General features: G+C 38.3%; 1 protein-coding gene across 4 annotated transcripts in view; it reads right to left on the reverse strand.

Annotated features, from left to right (window-relative positions):
• The window catches only part of MACROD2 (mono-ADP ribosylhydrolase 2), a 2059933-nt gene that overhangs the window by 1364262 nt on the left and 671431 nt on the right, over positions 1 to 24240 (reverse strand). For all 4 annotated transcript variants that reach the window (XM_066387117.1, XM_066387118.1, XM_066387116.1 and 1 more), the window contains exon 5: positions 665 to 781. In XM_066387117.1, the coding sequence (XP_066243214.1) occupies positions 665 to 781 (117 nt within the window). The remainder of the gene's footprint in view (positions 1 to 664; positions 782 to 24240) is intronic.

The following is a 24240-nucleotide window of genomic DNA, read 5'->3' on the forward strand; positions in this document are numbered from 1 at the left end:
AAGACATGTGTGCCTTTAACCAGTTTCCTTCTTAGTGTTCTTATTCCACACCACCCTCCCCAGCTGGCTAGATGACTAAACAACAAGGTTAATCAAATGCAGTACTTCTCCCTATTCAAATACAATGGAAATTTTGACCATTCCACATTCAAAGAGCAAATGCATTCTCACACTGACAACCACATTCCACTGGCGTTTCCCGAAAGCCAAGTGTGACAGATGCCTGGGCTGTAATTGCCAATCAGCCTTTACATGGCAGCTGAGAACACAATGCATCACTTTGATCTCTTTGCTCTAAACACATCCACAATCAGGAAACCTGAACAAGGAATAAGAAATTGGCATCGTTTCCAGAAGCTGTCACTCCACAACACTTAAATACTACAATATATTTTTTTGCTCCAAATTTTTTTTTCTCAGTTTCAGAGACACTTTGTCGAAGATCTGAACAACAACAACAAAAAAAAAACCCACACCTACAGCTAAACAACATACGTATAGATATCTGGAAAACACATTTCATTACCAGGTACAGAATCTTAATAATAAGTACATCTGATTCAATGCCACCACTACCATTTCCTCACGTCTTACATGCCTGAGAAATACAACCAAGTCAGAATGCTCATCAGATTGGACACTGTGTCCATGAAACTGTACTCACATTTTGCAGGCAGGTCATAGCCACACGTGATTTTCGCATGTCCTGTATCACAGCCATTCAGGTTACGACATTCAGCTAGCAAGCAGGGGCCGGCTGCTCTGTGAATACAGCCATCCACTGGGGGAGAGAGAAGAAAGTTAGTTCATTTTTTTGCCTTTGGGAAATAAAGCCAAAACTTGAGATAAGAAAGAAAATGTATTCAGTTTGTTCCTATTGGAAATCAACTTAGCTCATGGAAGAAAACCGATGGTGTCCAATCCGTTAAACACTACATTCTCCCCTTTCCCACCTGTGTGAGTGTGTGTGTGTGTGTGTGTGTGTGTGTGTGTGTGTGAGTGTGTGGTGAGCAGAAGTAGAAAGGAGGATTTTAGAACTAGTGTGCTATTAAATGTTTAAAAAAAAACCATCCTCTTGAGTGGAGGAGTCTCTTATTTGTAGCATTTCACAATTTCCCATCATCCAATTATTCCCATTGTGTCCACTTCAAACGGTCCACTCTATGTCACTGAACACAGATCAGGAAGAAATGCTAACAGTTCTACCTCTGAGCTGGTAAGGGTTGCCTCCAAAATGCCACAGGCTTCAGACATAACAATGGTCGAGAAGAAAGCGAGAAAGCACTGTAGAACATCTGTACACACCCGAAACTGAGACAGTAAACTTAAAGTCAATCAAAGTGAGAACCAGACCCAAGTTCCCCCTCCTCCCCGCAACAGTGTGACACAAATACCGTTTTGTTTCTCCGGGGTATCTAACAAGCTGCCAGATGATGGGCCAGGGGAGGTTAGGTCTTGATAACCACTCATAATACCGCCCTTACTCAGCTCACAGGGACTAAGACAGTTGGGCAGTGGCTGCTCTAGGCCTGTGAAGTGAACAGGATTTCTGCCCTTCCCCAAGCTCAGGCCTCCCGGTGGCTCTCTGGCCTCCCATCCCGGGCCCCTGCACGTCTGGCCTTCACACCTTTTGAAAACACAAACTGGCTGCCATTGGAAATGAAAACTTTAAATGATGGAATTGGGGTGAATGCAGACATATACACAATACATATACATTTATACATAAAAACATATAGAGGTATTGGAAAAATATATACCAAAATGTAAAAAGTGATTATTGGGTGGGAAACAGAGGGTGAGAATATTACAAAAAAATTAGGCCCTGATTTATCTATGTTTAATTTTCTTTTTTACAAGAACTTCAAGTATTTTCAAGTGAACATATTTTCTTGGCTGAGAAATAATGAGTTACTTAGTTTGAAATGGATATTTAGTTAAAATAGAATTCGCTAGTGTACTTAATCATATGCTGTCAAATATTGTCTACATTATTCAGATTGTGGCCTAATGCAGTTTTTAGATATCCAGTTCTCAAAATCTTCATGTTATATCAGCATTCCTTACTGCTGAAAGTCTGGCAGAAGAGCTATTTAATGATAATGACTATAGTTTAAATGTATTGAGTGTATCTCTGTGCCAGGCACTATAATGAGGAGAACCTTATGAGGGAGATACTGACTTTATTATCTTCCTTTTATAGGAGCTTGGAAGAGCTTAGTTACTTGCCCACATTCACAAAATATTGACAACTTGATTCAAAACTTCAGGCTTGTCTGGTGCAGCAACCTTGCTCTTAATCATTATAATTCATTGCCTTCCGTAACTAAATCCAGGCATCTTGCCTCAGTTCCTGCATGTGGCACGTTGAACCACTATATGATATTAATTTTTAATTCCCATTAATTCTATTCATGAGCTATAACTTACATATACTCCTATGCACAGATTTTTCAGTTTTGATGAATTTTAACAAAAGTATACAGTGTGTCCGTAAAGTCATGGTGCACTTTTGACCGGTCACAGGAAAGCAACAAAAGACGATAGAAATGTGAAATTTGTACCAAATAAAAGGAAAACCCTCCCAGTTTCTGTAGGATGATGTGCCAGCATGTGCACATGTGCAGATGATGACGTAACACCGTGTATACAGCGGAGCAGCCACGTCCTCTGTGGATGGTACAGAGGAAAGTTCACTGTGTTCTGTGGCTCGCTAAATTTGAATCTGTGACCAAAGTGCAATGTGAATAACGGCGCATTTATAACGAAGCGCCACCACATAGCAATAACATTACTCAGTGGGATAAGCTATTGAAGGAAACCGGCAGTTTGGTGGAGAAACCCCGTTCTGGTAGCCATCAGTCAGTGACAAGTCTGTAGAGGCTATACGGGATAGCTATCTAAGGAGCCCTAAAAAATCTGTGCGTGAGCCCACATCGAACTGCACTGAATAGGTATGAAACTGGGAGAGTTTTCCTTTTTTTTGGTGCAGATTTCACATTTCTATCGTCTTTTGTTGTTTTCCTGTGACCAGTCAAAAGTGCACCATGACTTTACAGACACACTGTATATTTTCAAGTAACCATGACGCCAATAAAGATGCAGTGTTTCCGTCAACCCCAAAACTCTCTTGTGCCCTTTCTATGTCTAATTTCCCTTCTTAGTACCCAGCTTTCAATCACCATAGGTGAGCTTGGCCTGTTATATAACTCCAAACTTCATATAAGAGACGGGGAAAAGGAGCAGCTTGAAAACTGCTGCGTTTCAAATGTTTATACAAAAAATTCAGCTTTTACTACCAGAATAAACACACTCTACCACCTTTGCCAAGCTCCTTCCCTATGTGTGCCACTGAGCCTTAATCATGCTAGACTCTGAGCACTCGGGGAACACCAACCCCAGCCTGTCCTATTTAGTCAAATAGTTGTTCCAGCTCCACGTGAGCCAAACCTGACCAACCGCAGTAAAAGGCTGGGGACTGCCTACACACTCTCTGTGGCTGCGGCCAGCGGGCGACCGAGCGAACACGGGGTCACTCAGAGGGCGACGAGCCATCTGGCTGCCTCTGCTCCCAAAACAGGCTTTCTGCTGTTCTGCCACACCTATCATTACCTTCCTGACAGCGACAAATGCTGGCAGGCAGGTGGTTAACTAAAGCAAGGGCCTCTGATTCCCTGCCTGTTCCCTCCTGGTATCTCACGAAGGTACATTCCGCAGGCTGCAGTCTAGCCGTTGGGCCATATTCTTAAAGTTGCCACACACTGTAGCCCAGAGAATCAGAGTGCCTAAGAGTCGAGCAGAAAGATGGGTTCCAGCTGTGCTTGAGGGGAAACTCTTTTGTCTTTTGTCAGTATTACTTGAGGTTTAGAGTCTCAGAATAGTTTTATGGGATAGTCTTTTGTCACTAACAGTTAAAATAAAGAGGAAAGAGATGGAACATGGAATCACATTGATTTTTCTGACCTAAGATTTATTTCAGCCCATGATTCCAACCTGTATTCTTCAGGGAAAGCCCCCTATTTTATAAACAAATAAATAAATAAATCCTGAAAACGGTAGAGCAAAAACAAGCCACAAAGCACTGACTAGAAATAGTCAGCCATGGTGGACCAGGGAGTGTAAGAGCTAGTCAAAATAGAGCCAGGAAAGCATGCTAGCTACATATTTTTGAAAAAAATCATAAAAGCAACATTTAGTGAAATCCAGCTATTTTAGAAGTTGGACCAATGAAGCTCTCTTCCTTGTCTTACAAAGACAATTTTTCCAAACAGTTTTTAGCAAGGGAGATTTTGAAGTTCTTAGATGTGCATGCATTCATTTAATCTTCTTCTGTAAATAAAAGACAGTAACTTAATCTAAAAGCACCACGCAAATCATATTAGCCTGAAAAATAAGAGGCTCTTTCATTGAATATATCTCTTAAAAGCCCAAGAGGATACAACAGAGTTCTTTCCAAATCAAATCAACATAAATTTATTAAACAACTACCTTGAACAAAGCATTCTGAAAGAAGCTGTAAGGGCATCAAATAATGATAATGATACATCACGTCTTTTGAGGATTTGCCGAGTGCCTTCTGGTGTGCTAAGTAAATTTCAAGCTTCCTCTTTATAAGAGGCAGTGTTGGAAGTGGAAGGAGGGCGGTTCTGGGGTTAGAGGCAGAGGTTCGAGTCCTCGTGCCACCGTTTCCGCTCCCTGTACTTTGATTTTCCTCATTTGTAAAACAGGTACCTCCAGGGCCTTTATTGAAAAATCATAGAATTTTTATAAATAACATTAGTTATTATATGACACTTTGAATAATGCCTCGCATGTTGCAAGTATCGAATAAATGTTGGTTACGCTATTATATTTAATAATCATAAAATTTTGGGGTAGAATCTATGGCTACTTAAGTAATAAAAAAGTAAAAGTTAAGAAATTAGTGCAAGATCAGGGAGGAGATGGGGTGTGTTCCTAAACTTACAGTCTCTGTTCTAAAAAAAACTAAAAGGAAAAAGAAAAAGAAAGGAAACCATGGTCTTCCCCATTGAGAGCCAAGTAAATAGGACAGAAAGGCTCAGGAGCTTGTTTTCACCAAAATAAAAGATAACCAGCAATACAGAATCTACTTCAGTATAGAGAACACATCTTTTAATAGAAAGACAAATCTTTCGGGAATATGCATCTGTTAATGTTTTACATTTCACAAAGCCTGTTGACAAAATTACCACATAGTTAATTCTTGAAACAATTTTGCAAGTTAGTCTTGAACTTTATTACTTTTCCCTCTTTATAGCTGAAGAAACTCAACAAGTGCAAGAAAAGATAGCTCAGTTCATCCACTTGTTAAGTGGCAGATATAACTGGAGTTTCATGGCTCTCAAAGTGAGGTCAGTACCAGCCGGGAAGCCTGACAGAGTGTGGATTCCTAGACCCAACCCTAAATACACAGAGATCGTCTCTCCAGCAGTGGGACCCAGAATCTGCATTTAATCATTTCCACAGATAATATGGCTGCACACTTCCAAATGGGAATTTTGCTTTCTTGCTTTCTTATTAAAGCTCTAGAAACTGGTGAGTAGTTAGTCTGTATAAGGGGGTGATAATCTGAGCATTCACTGGATACAAGAAGACCACCTTTAAATTCATTAGAATCATGTCCTCATCTTCACCTACTTGTTCTAATCACATATCCAAACTGTCCCTGCCCTCGACAGTTTGCACTTCGAACAGGAAAGGTTAACTAGAACTAGAGGTGAACTTCAGTAGCAAGCAGAATTTTGATTAAACACTGCTTTACTCAAAGATGTGTTCATTATGAAATGCCTTGGGCAAGAACAGGTCCCTGGTGCATGGTCTCCATAGTAAGGTTACAGGATGTCCCTACAGGGGATGGAAGAATATATTTAAACTTTTATTGATATTTATAATTTATAAAGTTTACATGTACTAATATTTAACATATAGACTGACAGTACTATTTGTATATAATTCATAAGTAAACACACACATACACATAAAGGTGTACATAAAAAATATGTACCAAAAAAATGCACAATAAAAAAAAACATGGTGCCAACAGGCGTGGTGACTAAGAGTGATACAGAAGCAAACTGCCAGCCTACGTCACTAAGAGTTTCTGCATCTACATAATGGGTACAATATTAGTACCTACCTTGTAGGGCTCTTGTGATAACTGAATGAAGGAACCTTTGTTCAATACTTAGCTTGTGTAGTGCCTGCCTAAGTACTGAAAGAATCTGGGTGGGGTAGATCTCTCCCCTACAGTAATTGTTATAATTATTCCCATCTTTGTATCCATACCCTTGACATTGTGACTCTACAGCTCTTCCTGTTAAGAGATGTAATCTGTTTTGCCAACCCATGAATGCAGGCTGATCTTATGACTAATTTGCTTTGACCAACAAGGCTGAAGCGACTCTATGTCAGCCCTAGTCCTAAACCTCAAGAGGCCTTTCACTCTTTTCACTGTTTTGGAGCCCAGCTCAGCTCCCATGTACAATAAATAAGCCCAGGCCAGCCTCTGAAGGATGAGATCACAGGGAACAAAGACAAGATATCCAAGCAGAGACCATATTAGACTAGCCAGTACTCAACTTTCCTGGTAACAGCACAAACACATAAGTGAACTCAGCCGAGATGAGAATCATCCAGTTTATGATGAACCCAAAGAATTATTAGTTATATAAACAGTTCCTGTTTTAAGCCACTAAAATTTGGGGTGGTTTGTTACACAGAAAGAGCTAACTGATATACTTAGCCATCATTGTTAGAGAAGACACAAAGGTATAAGCCACTCCCAAGTGAGGATACAAAGGAATAAGGTTAAACAGCTGTCTTAAGCTCTTGGGGAAGAAGAGCAATATAGCTGAAGTAATCAGGTAATGAGTTGATTCCATTAGAGGTCACCTATACCCTGCATGAAGGATTTATGTGTTAGGTACCGAATGGCATCAGTGTTTCCTTTAGGGAGGAAAAGAAATATCTGTTGGAAAATACAATGCGGTGACAAGATCCACATCTTGAAGCTTCACACACATGAGGAATTTAGCTATCTGAAACAGCCTTGGGCTGACTGAAAAATGAACTTCTCTTATGAATCTCCTAATCTTGCTGATCAATTTCACAATAAGATGTGGGCTATGATCCCAGGAGAAGATGATAATAAATGTAATAGAATAAACATCTACACCCTTCTCAGTTCAGGAACCTGCTGCAATTTTCAGCTATGGGTCACACACCTAGCTTCTTTATCTCTAATCCAAAAGTGGAGGAACCAATCTTTAAAAAGCAAGAGACATGTCCATTTCCTAAAATCTAAAATCTTACTAATTGTGCAGGTACACAAGGTACACAACAGTGATTTTTGTTTCTCTTGTCAAAATTGAATTTCCAAGTGAGGATGAGAGATTTTTTCTCAGAAATAGTTACAGTAGACTCTCCAATTTTTCTTAAATAAAAAATTTTGATCAGCTCTATCTCATCAGTAGCTTCAGAGAGAAAAAGTCATGTTGAATAATTTTCTAGTCAAATTCTGATTAAGACATTTTGAGTTGATGCTAACATCATGGTAAACAATTTTTTTAAGTGAGAGGTGGGGAGACTGAGAGACAGACTCCCACATGTGCCCCAACCGGGATCCACCCGGCAGGCCCCCTATGGGGCAATACTCTTCCCATCTAGGGCCGCTGCTCCATTGCTTGGCAACTGAGCTATTTCAGAGCCTGAGGCAGGCCATGGAGCCATCCTCAGTGACCAGGGCCAACTTGCTTGAACCATTTGAGCCATGGCTATGGGAGGATAAGAGAGACAGAGAGAAGAGGGGGTGAAGAAGAAGATGGTCACTTCTCCTGTGTGCCCTGACAAGGAATTGAACCTTGGACTTCCACATGCTGGGCCAACACTCTACCACCAAGCCAACTCTTCAGGGCTAAACAGATTATTTTAAGATCCAATCCAAGTATTTCATTCCACATATCAAAGCTCTCTCTCACTCTCTCTTTCTCAAAAAAAAAATGTAAAAATTAAAATAAGAGAAAAGAAAGAAAGAAAGAATAGAAAAAAAGTCATTATGACAAAGATTATTGGTTTTCTACCCATTATCAATTCTCATTTCCCCTACTAACAAATGCCTTCATTAATTTGGGTGGCAGTGTGCCCAACTTAAAAGCAATATTTACCAGCAGCTCTTTCAAAGATAAAAAAGATATCAGTGACCAAATTACATGGGAGGAGATGACATTGGCTGGGCTTCCAGGTAAGTTCATTACAGAGGACATACCCACACAGATCTTTTAATTTTATTATTATTATTATTATTATTATTTGGCTTTCCCACTCTTCCGCCTTCATGCATAAGACTAAAACCTAGTATTCAGACTTCAGTAGCCATTTAGTGAGCATGAGCACAAAGCTAATTCTTGTGTGATTACAGGTTCATAAGTCACTGATGGCATCTCAGGAGGTATCACATTAACCGCAAATTACCTCTCATGCAATCAGGGAAAGCATTTTCTGTTAATAAGCATAAGTCAACTTGGAGCCTAATGCCATTTTATATGTTGAAGGCATGTATTTAATTTAGCTTAGATATGTTCCTTGAAATTCTGGATAAGAAACTTCCTTTGACCATTACAAAAGTATTAATTACTAGGAAATTCTGAGTTGACAGAATTTCAACTCAGAAATAGAAATAGAACTGATAAGGTAGACAAAACTGCCAATATTCATTAGAGAGACCAGAGTAGTCTCAACCATACCCCTAAAGATGAAATGGCAGCTGGAAAAACCTAGAATGTGACAGTCTGGTGGCCACGTGATCTTAAAATGGCTTAGATTTCATGAGTTCTCACCAGGGAAGTACATTTCCATCAGCAATAAGACTCGATTTACTAAAGGTAGATGCTATTAAAGGTTCCAAACTAGATAGTGAAGATCATATTTCTCTGAAAATCCTCAGGATAGTTTGAATTAGGGGTAAATTTGCCATCAGAAATGACAGAGATTTCTTTAACACCCGGTTGACATCAATGGCTAGATCTTTTAGACAGAAGTTCAACAGATCAATCATTATAGCCTTAAATGACACATTAGACCACATGGATTTAATTAATGTTTAGAGCATTTCACCTCAAAGCAGCAAAATGCACATTCTTTTCAAGTTGACATAAAACATTTTCCAGAATAGACTACATGATAGGCCACAAAACAAATTTCAACAAATTTAAGAATACTGAAATCATATTATAAGCATCTTCTCTGATCAAAAACTTATAAAACTAGAAGTCAATTGTAAGAACAAAAACTAAAAAACACACAAACACATGGAGGCTAAATAACATGTTACTAAACAATAAGTGAGTTAACAATGGTATCAAGGAATAAATCAAAAGATATATTAAGAAAAAGGAAATTAGGAAAACAAAACCCCAAAATCTATGGGACAACAGTGAAAGCTGTCCTAAGAGGAATATGTATAGCAACACAGTCCTACCTCAAAACACAAGAAAATCTCAAATAAACAATCCCACCTTACACCTAAAGGAGCTAGAAAATATCAACAAACAAGCCCAAAAGAGAGTAGGAAGAAGGAAATAATAAATATCACAGCAGAAATAAATAAAATAAAATCTAAAAGAATACAAAAGATCATTGAAACCAAGAGCTGGTTCTTTGAAAAGATAAACAAGATCAATAAACCTTTAACCAAACCAACCAAGAAAAAAAAGAGAGAGAACCCAAATAAATAAAATCAGAAATGAAAGAGAAGAAGCAACAACTGACACCACAGAAATACAAAGGATTATAAGAAATACTATAAAAATATGCCCAAATTGGACAATCTGGAAGATCTTGATAAATTTCTAGAAATATATAATTTTCCAAGACTGAATCGAGAAGAAGCAGAAAATCTGAACACACTCCAACCAAAAAACCATGCAGTAATCAAAAAACTCCCAACCAACAAAAGACCAGACAGCTTCACGGGTAAATTTTACCAAACATTCAAAAAAGAGAATTAATATCTATCCTATTCTAAAATATTCAAAAGAAGGGAAGACGCTCAAGCTCATTTTACGAGGCCAGCATTATCCTGATTATAAAGACACTACAAAGAAAATTATAAGCTGATATCCATGATGAACATAGATGCAAAACCCACAACAAAATATTAACAAATCAAATTCAGCAATACATTAAAAAGATCATATGCCATGATTAAGGGGATTTATTTATAGGATGCAAGGTCAGTATAATATCTGCAAATCAATTAATGTAATACTCCTTATAAACAAAATGAAGGTTCAAAATCATACGATCATGTTAGTAGAAAAATCATTTGACAAAATCCAGCACCCTTTTATGGTAGAACCTCTCAGCAAAGTGGAAAGAGAGAAAATATACTCCAACACAAAAAAGGCCATGTGTGACAAACCAAAACAAACATCACCACTGTTATTTAACATAATACTGGGTGTCCCAGTCACAGCAATAAGATAAAAAGAAATATAAAGCATTAAACTGCCCTGGCCGGTTGGCTCAGTGGTAGAGCGTCGGCCTGGTGTGCAAGGGGTCCCGGGTTCAATTCCCAGCCAGGGCACACAGGAGAAGTGCCCATCTGCTTCTCCACCCCTCTCCCTCTCCTTCCTCTCTGTCTCTCTCTTCCCCTCCCGCAGCGAGGCTCCATTGGAGCAAAGATGGCCCGGGCACTGGGGATGGCTCCTTGGCCTCTGCCCCAGGCCCTAGAGTGGCTCTGGTCGCGACAGAGTGACGCCCCGGAGGGGCAGAGCATCGCCCCCTGGTGGGCGTGCTGGGTGGATCCCGGTCGGGCGCATGCGGGAGTCTGACTGTCTCTCCCCGTTTCTAGCTTCGGAAAAATACAAAAAAAAAAAAAAAAAAAAAAAAAAAAAAGCATTAAACTAGAAAGGAAGTAAAACTGTCATGTTGCAGATGACATGATATTATTGTATATAGAGAACACTAAGGTTTCCATCCAAAACTAGTAAATAAATTCAGTAAATTAGTGGGATACAAAATAAATATTCAGAAATCAGTTGCATTTGTATACAGCAACAATCCGTTATCAAAAAGAGAAACCAAAAAAATCCTATTTTAATTGCACAGAAAAAAAGGCATAAATTTAACCAAGAAGGTGAAAGACCTGTAGTTGAAAAATTATAAGATATTGAAGAAAGAAATTGCTGGAGATACAAATAAATGGAAGGGCACACAGTTTAGTTCATGGATAGGAAGAATTAACATTATTAAAATGTCCATATTACCCAAAGTAATCTATAAATTCAACATAATTTCTATTAAAATATCAATAATATTTTCACAGAATTAGCATAAATAATCCAAAAATTTAAATAGAATCACAAAAGACCCCAAATAGCCACAGCAATCCTAAAAAAGAACAAAGTTGGAGGTTTCATATTACCTTATCTCAAACTATACTATAAAACTATAGTAATCAAAACAACATAGTACTAACATAGAAACAGACACCTAGGTCAATGAAATAAAATAGAGAGCCAAGAAGTAAGTCCATACCTATATGGTCATTTAATTTATGACAAAAGAAGCAAGAACATACAATGGGATAAAGCCAGTATTCAATAAATAGTATTGAAAAAACTGGACAGAAGCATACAAAAAAAAAAAAAAAGAAAGAAAGAAAGAAGCAAACTAGCAAACTAAACTAACTTCTTACACCATATACAAGAATAAACCCGAAACAGATTAAAGACTTATGTAAAACTCAAAATCATAAATTTCCTAAAAGAATACACAGGCAGTAAAATCTATGACATTTCTCTTAGCTATATTTTTTCTGATATATTTCCTCAGGCAAGGGAAAGAAAAGAAAAAATAAACTAAAAGGACTACATCAAACTAAAATTTTTGCATAGCAAGAACAACCATCAAGAAAACAAAAGACAACCCATGAATGGGAGAACATACTTGCCAGTGAAATATATATGAAATATATATGAAAAAATATATATGAAATTCAAAGAATTCAACATCAAAAAACAATCCAGGTAATAAATGGGCAGAGGACCTGAATAAATACTTTTCCAAAGAGGACATACAGATTGCTAATAGACATATGAAAAGATGCTCAATGTCACTAATCATCAGAGAAATGCAGATTAAAAAAACCACAATAAAATGTCATCTAACACATGTCAGAATGGCAATCATCAATAAATCAACAAACAACAAGTGTTGGCAAAGATGAGGAGAAAAGGGAGCCCCTTGTGCACTGTTGATGGGAATGCAGACTGGTGCAACCACTACAAGAAATAGTATGGGGGTCCTCAAAAAGTTAGAAATGAAACTGATTTATGACCCAGCGATTCCACTATTCAGTATATATCCAAAGAAATCCAAAACATTAATTCAAAAATAAGTATGCACCCCTATGTTTATTATACCATTATTTACAATAGTCAAGATATAGAAACAACCCAAGTTCCATCAACAGATACATGGATAAAGAAGCAGTATTTATATTCAGCCATAAAAAAAGAATAAAACTTCACCATTTGTGACAACATGGATGGGTGAACCTATAGGGTATTATACTAAGTGAACTAAGTCCAACAGAGAAATAAAAATTTATGCTTTCACTTATATATGGAGTCTAAAAAATAAAATAAATGAACAACAGAGAAATAAACTCATGTAGCTCTACATTCAAGGCTCCATCAAACCTGAGAAAAGCAGTAATGGAGGACACAATGTTGACACAATAGGACAATTAAGGTAGGTGTCAGTTGGGTGCTCATTGTTGAGGTTTCTACAACAGATGTCATAGACAGCCTCATTGTCAGTCATGAAGACACAATCAGAGTGCTCTGGGTGGTGTGGGTAGTGAGGATGTGTTGTAGGGCTCAGTTACAGCTCTGGGAACCTCGGGGCACTAAGTAAATAGAGAACTCCAGCTTGACTTCTCGCCATAACCAACAGTGAGATGTTCCATCATTTAAAACCACTTCTGCCACCAAAGCTGTGGATAACCAAGAAATGCCCAAGATCTGTGCATTGGTCAGCCAGCTGCCTAATTAGTCCCAAAATGTGGTCAGTGATCTCCTTGCCAGTGGTGTAGTGCCTGCAGGCGTAGTTATTGGCAGCAAATTCCTTGCCTGTGATGAGCTGCTCAGGGTGGAAGAGCTGGTGCTATGTGCCAGTGCAAACTTCATCAATAGCCATGGGTTCCAGGTCTGCAGACACTGCCCTGGGCACATGCTTGCCAGCGCCTGGCTCACTGAAAAAACGTGTTGAAGGAGGCATCTTCTCCCGCAACGGTCTTGTCACTTGGCATCTGGCCATCCAGCTGAATGGCATGTTCCAAGTCGAAGAGCTCCCAGCAGGCAGAGATACCAGCCTGGACAACGTGGATGGAGATGCACTCACACATGACTGAGACTTCCGGGCTTCAAGGGGCTGGAGGAGGTGAGGGAATGGTGACGAGGACTGCACACTGACAAACTAACATGGTGTCCAGGGGAGAACTTAATAGAGACCAGGTCAAGTAGAAATGCAGGGGCAGAGAGACCTCCTCTTTCCAAGAAAGAAATGAGTCAGCTTAAATATTTCTTCTTCTAACAGAAATGTTCCAGCAGCAGGGATACAAGCTCAGAAGTAGAGATAGTGTAGGGTGAATATTAACAGGTGCCCCAAGGCAATGTCATCTGTTACCATAAAACAAGGCCTATGGAGAAAGGTGATATTTCTTCAAGGAATTCAGCTTTTAAACTTCAACTGTGTTAAATCTCTTCTCATTTCTTTCCTATGAAGAAGCTAATATGTCATTTTGGGATTTATGGTCTCATCTGCTCCAAAAATACTAATGGTTTTAAGTGAGATGATAAAGAATTGAACATCTTGAGGAGAGAAAATGAAATCTCTCTGAACTTTCACCTGGCTGTCTAAAGGACAGTGGTATATAGGTATGTCTGTATATATGTATTTGCAAAAATATAAAATCTTGACATGCACAACAAATACTCGGGTTTCATAAACTCTTAGCCTTTCACTCTGCTTGAGTTTTAAAAGGACTAATCTATCCCTGGGTCTGAGGAGGGGAATAAAACACTCAACCCTTTACTTCAAAGTCCACAAATGAAGGTGGCCTTTATTGCCCTGCTGCAAGCATCAACTTCTTCTTCTCCCATTATTCATTCTCAAGAGGAACTTTGGGGAATACTCTTATGTGAAGAAAAATCTTAGGTGCAAAGAACATTTTTGGTCATTTTATCAAGCAATAAAATTCTTTCTTTTTGACATTTTTTCTGATTACAGAAAGAGTTGACCATACTTATTAAAAACAAATTTTCAAAAAAGGCTATGTTTTTCTCTGTATTTCATAATTTGACTCCCTATCTTAAATAGAAAAAAAAAATCTACCCAATAACGTATATAGTAGTACTGTATATACTTTTGATGAAATTTCTTTCCATTAAAAAAATTCAGTATATGTGCCTGAATGGATGATTATTTTGCCCCAAAATGGCAAACTCTCTTGGAAATAATAAAAAATTCTGAAAGAACAACAACAAAAAAGGACCGTATCTTAAATTTTTATATAAGTATTTAAACTAAACTGATGAGAACAAAATTAATAATATCATGTGTGATTTCTATAACTTAAGTTGCATTTCCATGAACTCATCTAAACTAGTTCTAAATAAATGGATTGAGATCACTTTTTTCCCAGGGAATGAAAGTATCCACTTAGAAAATAATATAAAATTTTAGAATTATTTCCTTCAGAAACGAATGTAGCAATTTGCCACGTGGAGCCTAGGACGGTCTGGATGCTAATCAGACGTGCAGCGGGCATTCAGGGCCCATACTCCTGCCATATGCAATCTGAATGTCAGCTGAGCCTCCCACCTCCAGTCCCTCAAAGTTGCCCCCCTCCTGCAAAGATGCTACAAAAGGAAAATATATTTCCAGAAATAGATGGAGCAAAACTCTCTGCTTTCTTTCCCTTTTTCACTATAAGCCTAGTCAACAGGTCCAAAGCACTTATTTCATGGTCTCTTCTAGACAAATTCCCTCTCAACCTGTTCATTCCCTCTCTGAGGCACTGGGGGTTTCTCCCAGAATGGCAGCTGAAACTGAAGAAAACAGTACAAAATTTTCTGTTAGAGAAGCATCAATTTGGTGAGAACTTCAGATTCACATATTCAACCATTAAAAATAAAAACCGGCCCTGGCTGGTTGGTTCAGTGGTAGAGCGTTGGCCTGGCGTGCAGAAGTCCCGGGTTCGATTCCCAGCCAGGGCACACAGGAGAAGCGCCCATCTACTTATCCACCCCTCCCCCTCTCCTTCCTCTCTGTCTCTCTCTTCCCCTCCCACAGCCAAGGCTCCATTGGAGCAAAGTTGGCCCAGGCGCTGAGGATGGCTCTGTGGCCTCTGCCTCAGGCGCTAGAGTGGCTCTGGATGCAACAGAGCGACGCCCCAGGGGCAGAGCATCGCCCCCCTGGTGGGTGTGCTGGGTGGATCCCGGTCAGGCGCATGCGTGAGTCTGTCTGACTACCTCCCCGTTTCCAGCTTTGGAAAAGTACAAAAAAAAAAATTAATAAATAAAAAAAAATAAAAACCATGGGCTGAACGAGTGGCAGTGGTTGTGAGGGGGGGTAAATGGGTTTCTCTGTGCTGATAAAGAAGTGCTGTTCCTTCTTCAAGTGCACAGAAGAGATTCAGAGAGGATAAGGCCATGGCTTGGATAATCCTGCAGCGCACCAAAATGTCTATTTTCTTTATCCCTAGCGGAACCATTTCACTCCATCCGATGCTTGGGAGAGAAGTTAAAGTGAGGCATGTGTGCTGGCCCCCACAAAGGAGCCCTATGTTTAACAGCACACACATCCAACACCTCAAACGGTTCTGAAGAAAGCTGTGTTTATTATGAGGGCTTATGAAATAAAAAAAGTACAAACTTTCTCATCCTGAATAATATGCAATGAAATTTACAGCCAAAATAAGGAAGCTGTGCATAATGTAACATTTGGCAGGAATTTTAATCACTGGATTGGCAAGGCTAGATACAATACTTCAGTTCCTTTTAGACATGTCTGAGCTTCCTTAATGCAAATACCACACGCTGGTCAAGGCAGAACATTTAGGAGACGTTGTGCTTTCTGCAGGAGTGCTGACAAGCAATTCAAGCTAAGTAGGAAGCACTGCTGATGTGATCACAGTTTCAAACTCAGAGAATGAATGATGGCAGAAGACAGGCACGCTGTTCTCATAGAGCAAAGCAACAAATTTAGATTGAGATAAGGCCTTCCAGCCCCCTTACGTTGGGGGGTAAAGATGCTGCCAGGTATCATTCTGACTCAGCTGTGCCCTAAAGAGCATAATTCTGGACACTGTCACGTTTGTACGCAGGGTTGCTGTGTTCCTAGTTGAAGAACAACAGAGCTGTCCAGGAGCCCTCCAATCCCAAGCAGGCAAACAGCAGTTCAAACAAGTTGAAGGTCTGGTCACATAGTGTGGACTCCAAACTGACCATCACAGAAAAAGTTATAATGTGATGAAGAGCTTCAGGGAACCTACGGAATCCACCACCTCTGCCAGGATGAAACAAGGACAATCCTGCCTCTGCACCCACAATTTTTAGAGACCACAAGAAAGATACTGTATCCTTCTGCCATTTGCACAACACTCTAGTAGTCAGTATCCAGGGTTTCACACCAGATCTCAGGAAGTGAAACGTTAAGAAAGAAGGCTAAAATGTCAGATGGTAGTCACAAACTGTATACTGTTCAGACTTTATCACTGGAAGTCTTTTTATTTAAAAATATTTAAAAAAAATATTTAACTGTCTTTAATCTTGCGAATGTGGTAGAGTCTGGAAACACAAAATGTTTAAAAACATTCTCCAATGTCTCAGTACAAAAGAAGGTAAATGAGGGATGGGAGGACAACGTGCTGTGCTCACAGGAATCCAAGGTCAAGGGACACAGCAAGTCCCCAGCTCTTTGTAAACTGTTCTGCTAAGGATGTTTTCAGAAATTAATCAGAAATATGATCTGTCTAGAGAGAATAGTAGATTATTTTCATACTGTGGTATTTCTTTGCTAGGTAACAAAGAATTTATATGCACCATATATCTGAAGACTGATTATTTGGGAGTTGATCATGCTGTAAGTTCTATAAAATCAAAAATGAATGTGAATCCAATTTTGGACATCATTGCTCCATCAGCTGTGCCCGAGCATACCTGGTTCCTCACTCCCAATGGAAAGAGCAGGAAGCCAAGATGTTGGCAGAGCCATAAAGCCGTAAGGAACTGCATCTACAGCCTGCTTTCACTCTGCCCTGTAGAACAGGAATCAGGGCTTTTCCCTTAAAGGATATTTAAAAGGGAGCATTTCTTTTTAGCAAATAGGAAGATGATGACAATCTTGATAGTTTCTGTTGAAAACGAATATTTGAACTGATGAAAAAAAGTTATTATCAGAAGGCTGAAGTTAAATCTTGCTTCACTATTCATACGGAGACATGATAGATACCAGGTGATCCGGGGAGAATGTAAGTGGAAGTGGTGTTGAATGTAGAGATACAAGTGCCCTGGAGAACAGCGTCAGGTCCAAGGGCTGTGGGAGAAAATGCAATTCAAAGGATGAACACATGTAATGACATTATGCTCGCAAAGATGCCTTGAGGAAAATAATTCTAATAAACTAATTTAGGAGCATAAAAATTATTCCAGTATGATTGAAAGTGGGTAAGGATGGTGTTACAATTAAAGAATAGCCATGAGACTTGAGTCATATGAAATTAGCAGGCCTAATAACTGGGCATTTCCAACTAAGGAGAAAGCAGTAAATGCAACTACTTTAGGAAGAGTAAAAAAGTAAGAAGATAACCACTCCTTTTACGTGTCTAGTTGTATAGTAAACTAATGCTTAGCATCATTTTTAAAAACTGTTCCTGGCCTGACCTGTGGTGGTGCAGTGGATAAAGCGTCGACCTGGAAATGCTGAGGTCACCGGTTCAAAAAAAAACAACCCTGGGCTTGCCTGGTCAAGGTACATATGGGAGTTGATGCTTCCAGCTCCTCCTCTCTCCTCTCTCTCCCCCTCTCTCTCCTCTCTAAAAATGAATAAATAAAAACTGTTCCTAATTCTTTGTAAGTCTATCTATCTCCCTGCCCCCTTCATTAATATTATAGTTTAAAAAATAATTAAGCTGCTCTTGAAGTCTTAACTGGTAATTCCCCCTAATGCTTCAACCAGTTATTTTTGGTCACTATGGTCCGTCGGGTGCTGTCCAATGAGTCTCTCTTCTATTTCCTCATTCATTCACTCTTCTGTAACAGACTCCCCAGGCACCTCTCATGCACATGTTCACTGAGCATGTGGACAGAAATACATAGAAGCAGCCCTGGCAGGATAGCTCGGTTGGTTAGAGTGTCATCCACAGGGCAGAAGTTGAGGGATTGATCCCCGGTCAGGACACATACAGAAACAGATCAATGTTCCTGTCTCTGTCTCTCTCTCTCTTCACCTTCCTCTCTCACTAAAATAAAAAAATAAAAAAAAATTTAAACAAAAAAGAAATATATAGAAGAGAAGCCTTTAACACAATAGCATCATAGTTGCATGTCACAATTAAGATATCTAGCAAACGTCTTTGCCCTTGTCAGTGTGTCTCCACTCCACTGCAGCCAGTGAAACTGCCATGCAGCTGAAAGCCTAATTCTGTCCTTATGCAGCTTCTCTGGGCCGTGCCAGTATCATTTATGACGCTCGTGACTTAGGGCAGTTTTGGCCAAATGGCGCAGGTTCCAGATTTAGATAAGGTGGACAAATTTCTTGTCCACCACTATTATTAATGATTCTAGGCAAGGTCCTTAGCCCTTGCGAGCCTCTTCCCTTATTTGTAAAATGGAAATAACGATTCTTTTCTACAAGGGTGGTCTTAAAGGTTAGCTTTGATCAAGAATGCAAAGCACATAGAACACGGTGGATGCTCATTAAATGGTAGGAACTATAAGTACCATTTGCCTCATCATTTTCGCTAGTATCAGGGGTGTCTTTGCACTAGTGTTTGTTGAGAGGGGAACCTAAATGGTCAAAAGGAGTTCTCAGTACCAAGTCAGGATAATGTATCTTATAGATATTATAACTCTAAAGTTATAAGAAATACTGTATCCCGCAAATTAGCATGTGTTGATACAGTCTACAAAAGTTTCAAATTAAAAGTTGCAATGTTATTATATGCCTAACCAAAAGGAAATAAAACAATGGTTATAGGAGCAAAGGCAATTTTCTCTGGTAAGGAGGGTACCATGTTTCCAATTTAACCTTCTGGAAAAGTTGTCATGTGACATTATTTCACATTTCTTCTAGCTCACTCAAAGCATATAAGGGCTTACTGCAACATGGGTCTTGTATATATGCCTGAATGTCAGCATTTTGGCTGTAACAGTGGAACTAGGAAGGACTCCAGTTGTATTTTTCTGTTGTGTTCTTACTGATTTATAAGCCAGAATCCTGGTTTTTAATGCACATGTGAGAAAATACAATGTTTTAATCTATTGTGATCTTTGTGAAACCAATAATTATCTAAAGCTCACTCTTAGTAATGGACAAGAATTTAGAAAGTAAAAATGTATTGCCTAAGAGGGAAATTTTTTTTAAAAAAGGACAATACTATATGCAATAAAGTACCTTAATTAGATCTTGAAATAATAATCTACATTCTAGAACTAAAAACCCAGAAGTGACTAATAACCTAATTGTAAAACTAAATTCTATGACATACAGAATCAAGCTAAATACCATGATATAAAGAATCTGAGTAACTACCTAGCAATTAATGCAAACTATATATCACATGGTTTTTTAAACTAATTTATTTGGAAAATAATTTCAAACTTATAAAGAAGTTATAAAGCCAGTATAAAGCCTATATGTTCTTCATTTAGATTTTGCAATTGTTAATATTTTACCACATTTGTCACCATATATATATATGCCTATCATTACATATACTCATTATAAATATAACCCCATTTTATATGTATATATACATAATTATGCATTTTATATATTATAAGTATATTCAAATATAAAATATACAAACATTATATGTAAATATATATTTATATATTGAAATATATATATTCCTGTCCTTATAAGCATTAATAATATTTCTTCTAAACACTTTGAGAACAAGATGCAGACATGATGCCCTATCATTCCTAATAAATGTGCTAGTCTTTATTTCCCCAAACCAGGGACACCGCACCCATAATCACCCTATGATCCTCTAGGTCACAGAATTGATATTGGCACAGCCCTACCTTCCTATTCAAATTTTGTCAATATTGTTTTTTTCTTCTTTTGGGGCCAGATCCAATTCAGCATAAGTGTAATTAAAACCTGTTTGGAACCGAATGATTTATAAAGAGGATTTCGTACTAGAATAACTGTTCTTCATGATTGTTTTTATGTATTATTTTTAAACTTCTCTGCCACCGGCACTGGCACCCTCCCATCGCGACACCACTGACAGCAACATTAGGCATTTAGACACTGCCATCTCCCTGGGAAATAAAACACGAAAACCTAGAAAAGAAGAAAAATGTGTTTTGAAGAGATTGAAATCATCAATCTGCTTTTATTGCTTCAGTTCATGTACTGGTTAAAAATATATGTGACTATTTTAAATGTCTACTTACTGTATCCTAGTTTTTGAAGAAAATATATGTTAAAAATGTATATATAGAACTTTGTTCCCAACCTAAACTGGTTATTACATACATGTGCCTAGCAGTGTCAGACACAACATGTATTTTGATAATTACTTAGTAAATTAGAAAATAAGTTGAAAATCTTTAGGAAAACATCTGCTGGACCATTTTAAAGCCCTTGTGAAGGAGAACAGGCATCAGCTTATATGTGAGAAGCATTGAGACGATGAGGTTCCTCAAGCTATTACTTATTGTTTGGACTACAAGCCAACATCGAGAAAGTCTTTTGCAACAAGTTATTTGCTTATTTTGATAATGGAGTATGGACTCTTCAAAAAAATAAAAAAAAACAACAACCTTAGGCTCAACTATCTCGTAGGATCTCAATACTTTCCCATCAGTAACAAAGTATGACATCTAAATGTGGCAAACTCACTTAAGCCTGGATGCAATTCTAGACGAGTTGAAGGGCAAGAGGTTAAGCCATGGCTGTATTTATCAATATGCTTTTAAACCAATGAGTGGATCAAGTAACATACAGAGTGAATGGGAATTAAATGTAATTAAAATCACTGTCTCCACAGACAGGTCAGGTTGTAACCTTTATTCTCTCTAAGCAAACCCCTCCTCTCACATGCCTCTAAAGAACCATAAATAAAAGAACCCAAGATTTTTGAAACTTTTGTCTAGGATGTTATAGTGTGTTTTTTAAAAATCTGAGGTAAAAATACAAAGCAAAGGTATCTAGGAGAAGATTACTGGAGGATATACCCTAAAAGAAACGGCTGAAATCATGATGGCGTATTTTATTTTATTTTTTATATTACTTTGATTTATTTTAAGGAGCTTTGATGGAGACAAATTTGTCAAAAGTGAATACAATCCCAAAAGGGAGAGCAGAATTTCTTAATCTTTCATCATATTAGTACCTACCAGACCCCCCCCCTTTTTTTTTTGCATCTGTATACATAAAGAACTTACTGAAATTATAACCTGGGGTGAGATAGAGGGTTAAAGGGTGAAGAGAAAAAAAGAAGAGAAAAATTGTAAAGTATAATTAAGTGATTTGCTAACCCAGAGTCAACATTCTTTCTGTTAAGTTCTAGCATGATCAGAACTGCACTCTAAAAGGAACCAAGCTTTCGTCTGGTGACTGCAGAGCGATGGCAGCTCAAGTGACGGGGGAGAGAACTGCCTCAGGAAGGCAGGAGGACAGACACCGTACGGCACTGCTGTGAAGCATACAGAAGGGAAGGTGACCATGGATGAATGAACCACTAGTTCAACTAGTATTTTCTAAAAAGTTCCTATTTTTTCTGATAACATATGTAGTGTGTGTGTGTGTGTGTGTGTGTGTGTGTGTATAACTATCTATCTTGGAGAAAACATGGAGAATACAGAAAAAGAATAGTTTAAAATTACCCATACTGCCATAACCCTTAACCATTCTCTCCTCCGGTTTTTTTCAAGCATTTGTTCTCAAAGTGTAGTCCCTAGCCAACCACAGTTGCACTACCTGCCAACTTGTTAGAAATGCAAATCAGAAATTCTGAAGGCGGGATCCAAGAATGTGGATTTTGACAAACTCTTCTTAAGTGATTCTAATCATGCTATAATGTTTGAGAAGCACCGCTTTAAGATATTTTTAGCATATAGATGTGAAGAATCTAGGCGAAAGGCACCACCCCCTTTTTATTAATAGAAAAATACATAGTACTAGGTTTAGATTAAGAGATAAATCCATGGGTAGAACAGAGGCTCTGACCCCTAGTTTTAAGAGTACAATTCCTCTGCTAAAAGAAAAACTAAAATTAGGGGAAATATTTTTTCCTCTTATCCTTCTTCTGTTCCTGGTCTTTTCCCAGAAAGTATTAAGATGATTACAGTTTCTGATATCCAGGTATTTTTATCTATAGACAATTTCAAGCAAAATTTCAAAGCAGATAATTAGATGGAGCTAATTTAAAATAGTCTTACAATAAGAATTTGTAATCTTAATCATCTTTTTTTCCTCATCATCTGAGAAGTGACATTGTTTATTGAAGAAACAGTATACAAATTGATAATTCCATTTAATAAGGTTAAACTGCATTACATATAATTATGTTATTGAAATGATCAGATACTCAGTCTTTTTTTTTTTAACTTTGTCCATACTCTGGTGGAAGAGGAAAAAATTAAGGCTGGTATGCTAAACCACAAAGATATTTTAGAACACATCTGCTTACCACCACAAGCATGACTGGGAAGTCAGAAACAAGTTATTCCAAGCCAGTGGCTTTCTTTCTTGGCAGAGCATCATTCTTTCCTGGGTGGTCTGATAAAGACTGGTAAGTCCCCAGAATTATCATGTCCTTGAACTAACTACTGGGGAAGGAAAACAAAAAATAACCTCAAGAATAAGCCTTTCAAAGACCCTTTTCATATTGTTCAACATCGTTTTATGTGAGTATTTTTCTGTTTCAAGTTTTATTGCAGCTAAGCCAGGAAGACATATACTATTACCTGTGTGATAGTGACTTAATTATTTTATATTCTTGCCCAACCACACAGGTGCCACTTCTGGACAAAGAAAACCCCAGGGATGTGCCATCCTCTCTCACTGTGAGCAGCGCTGCTGGTGCCTCACCACGGGCAGCCCTGCAGCACTTCACGCCGCCAAACCACGCACAGACTATCCGTTTGCTTCCAGTTGTTGCTGGAATATTTCTCATCTGATCTGGTTTACTTGTCTAAAGTGGCTGTAATAAGCACCAAATAAACCACACTGCCAAGAGCAGAATATCAATTTAAAGGGCCTCAATTAATAAATAAGTAATAACACACTTAAAGAGGGATGCTAACTTGAATCATTGACTAAAACCCTGTAACTTATTAGATGATATTTTAAAACTGATTTGGAATTGAAATGTCTAAAATTATGTAAGTGTTATTTGGTACATAAATTTTTAAATCCACAAAACTAATGCATTGGAAAGTGTAATATAAAGAAAACATGAATGGTATGAAAATAACAATATGGCAAGACCAGTACGCATCCCCCCTGCTGTGAGAATGTGGGGGTTTGTGTATGTGTGTATGTGAGTGTGTTGTATTACATACATGTGAAAATAGGTATGTATACCAGCTTTCTGAGGAGGTCATGAGCTTTTTAATGTATTGGACATTAATGTACATCTTAACTATTACTTATGGCCTAGGAATCAAAGAAGCCCAAGATAGCACAGAGAAAATACCCCCTCAAAATAGGAACATAGCAATTTTCTAACATAAAAAGCCCAACATTCCCTACCACGAGTACTAGAAAGCAAACTGAGTACAACAGTATAACTCCCATGATAAGGACACCACTCAAATCAGCCAGAACAGGCCCTGGCTCCAGCCAGACTCACTGGCTGGCTCTTCCCCAGCAACAACTCTGAGCCACATATTTTAATCATAATGCTAATCAAGAGTTGCTGAATGTATTATAATAAAATATGAATAGTTTATTCCTCCGTAAGCTATGGTTTAG

The sequence above is a fragment of the Saccopteryx leptura genome, chromosome 5, assembly GCF_036850995.1.
Source record: "Saccopteryx leptura isolate mSacLep1 chromosome 5, mSacLep1_pri_phased_curated, whole genome shotgun sequence".
In the NCBI taxonomy this organism is placed as follows: Eukaryota; Metazoa; Chordata; class Mammalia; order Chiroptera; family Emballonuridae; genus Saccopteryx; species Saccopteryx leptura.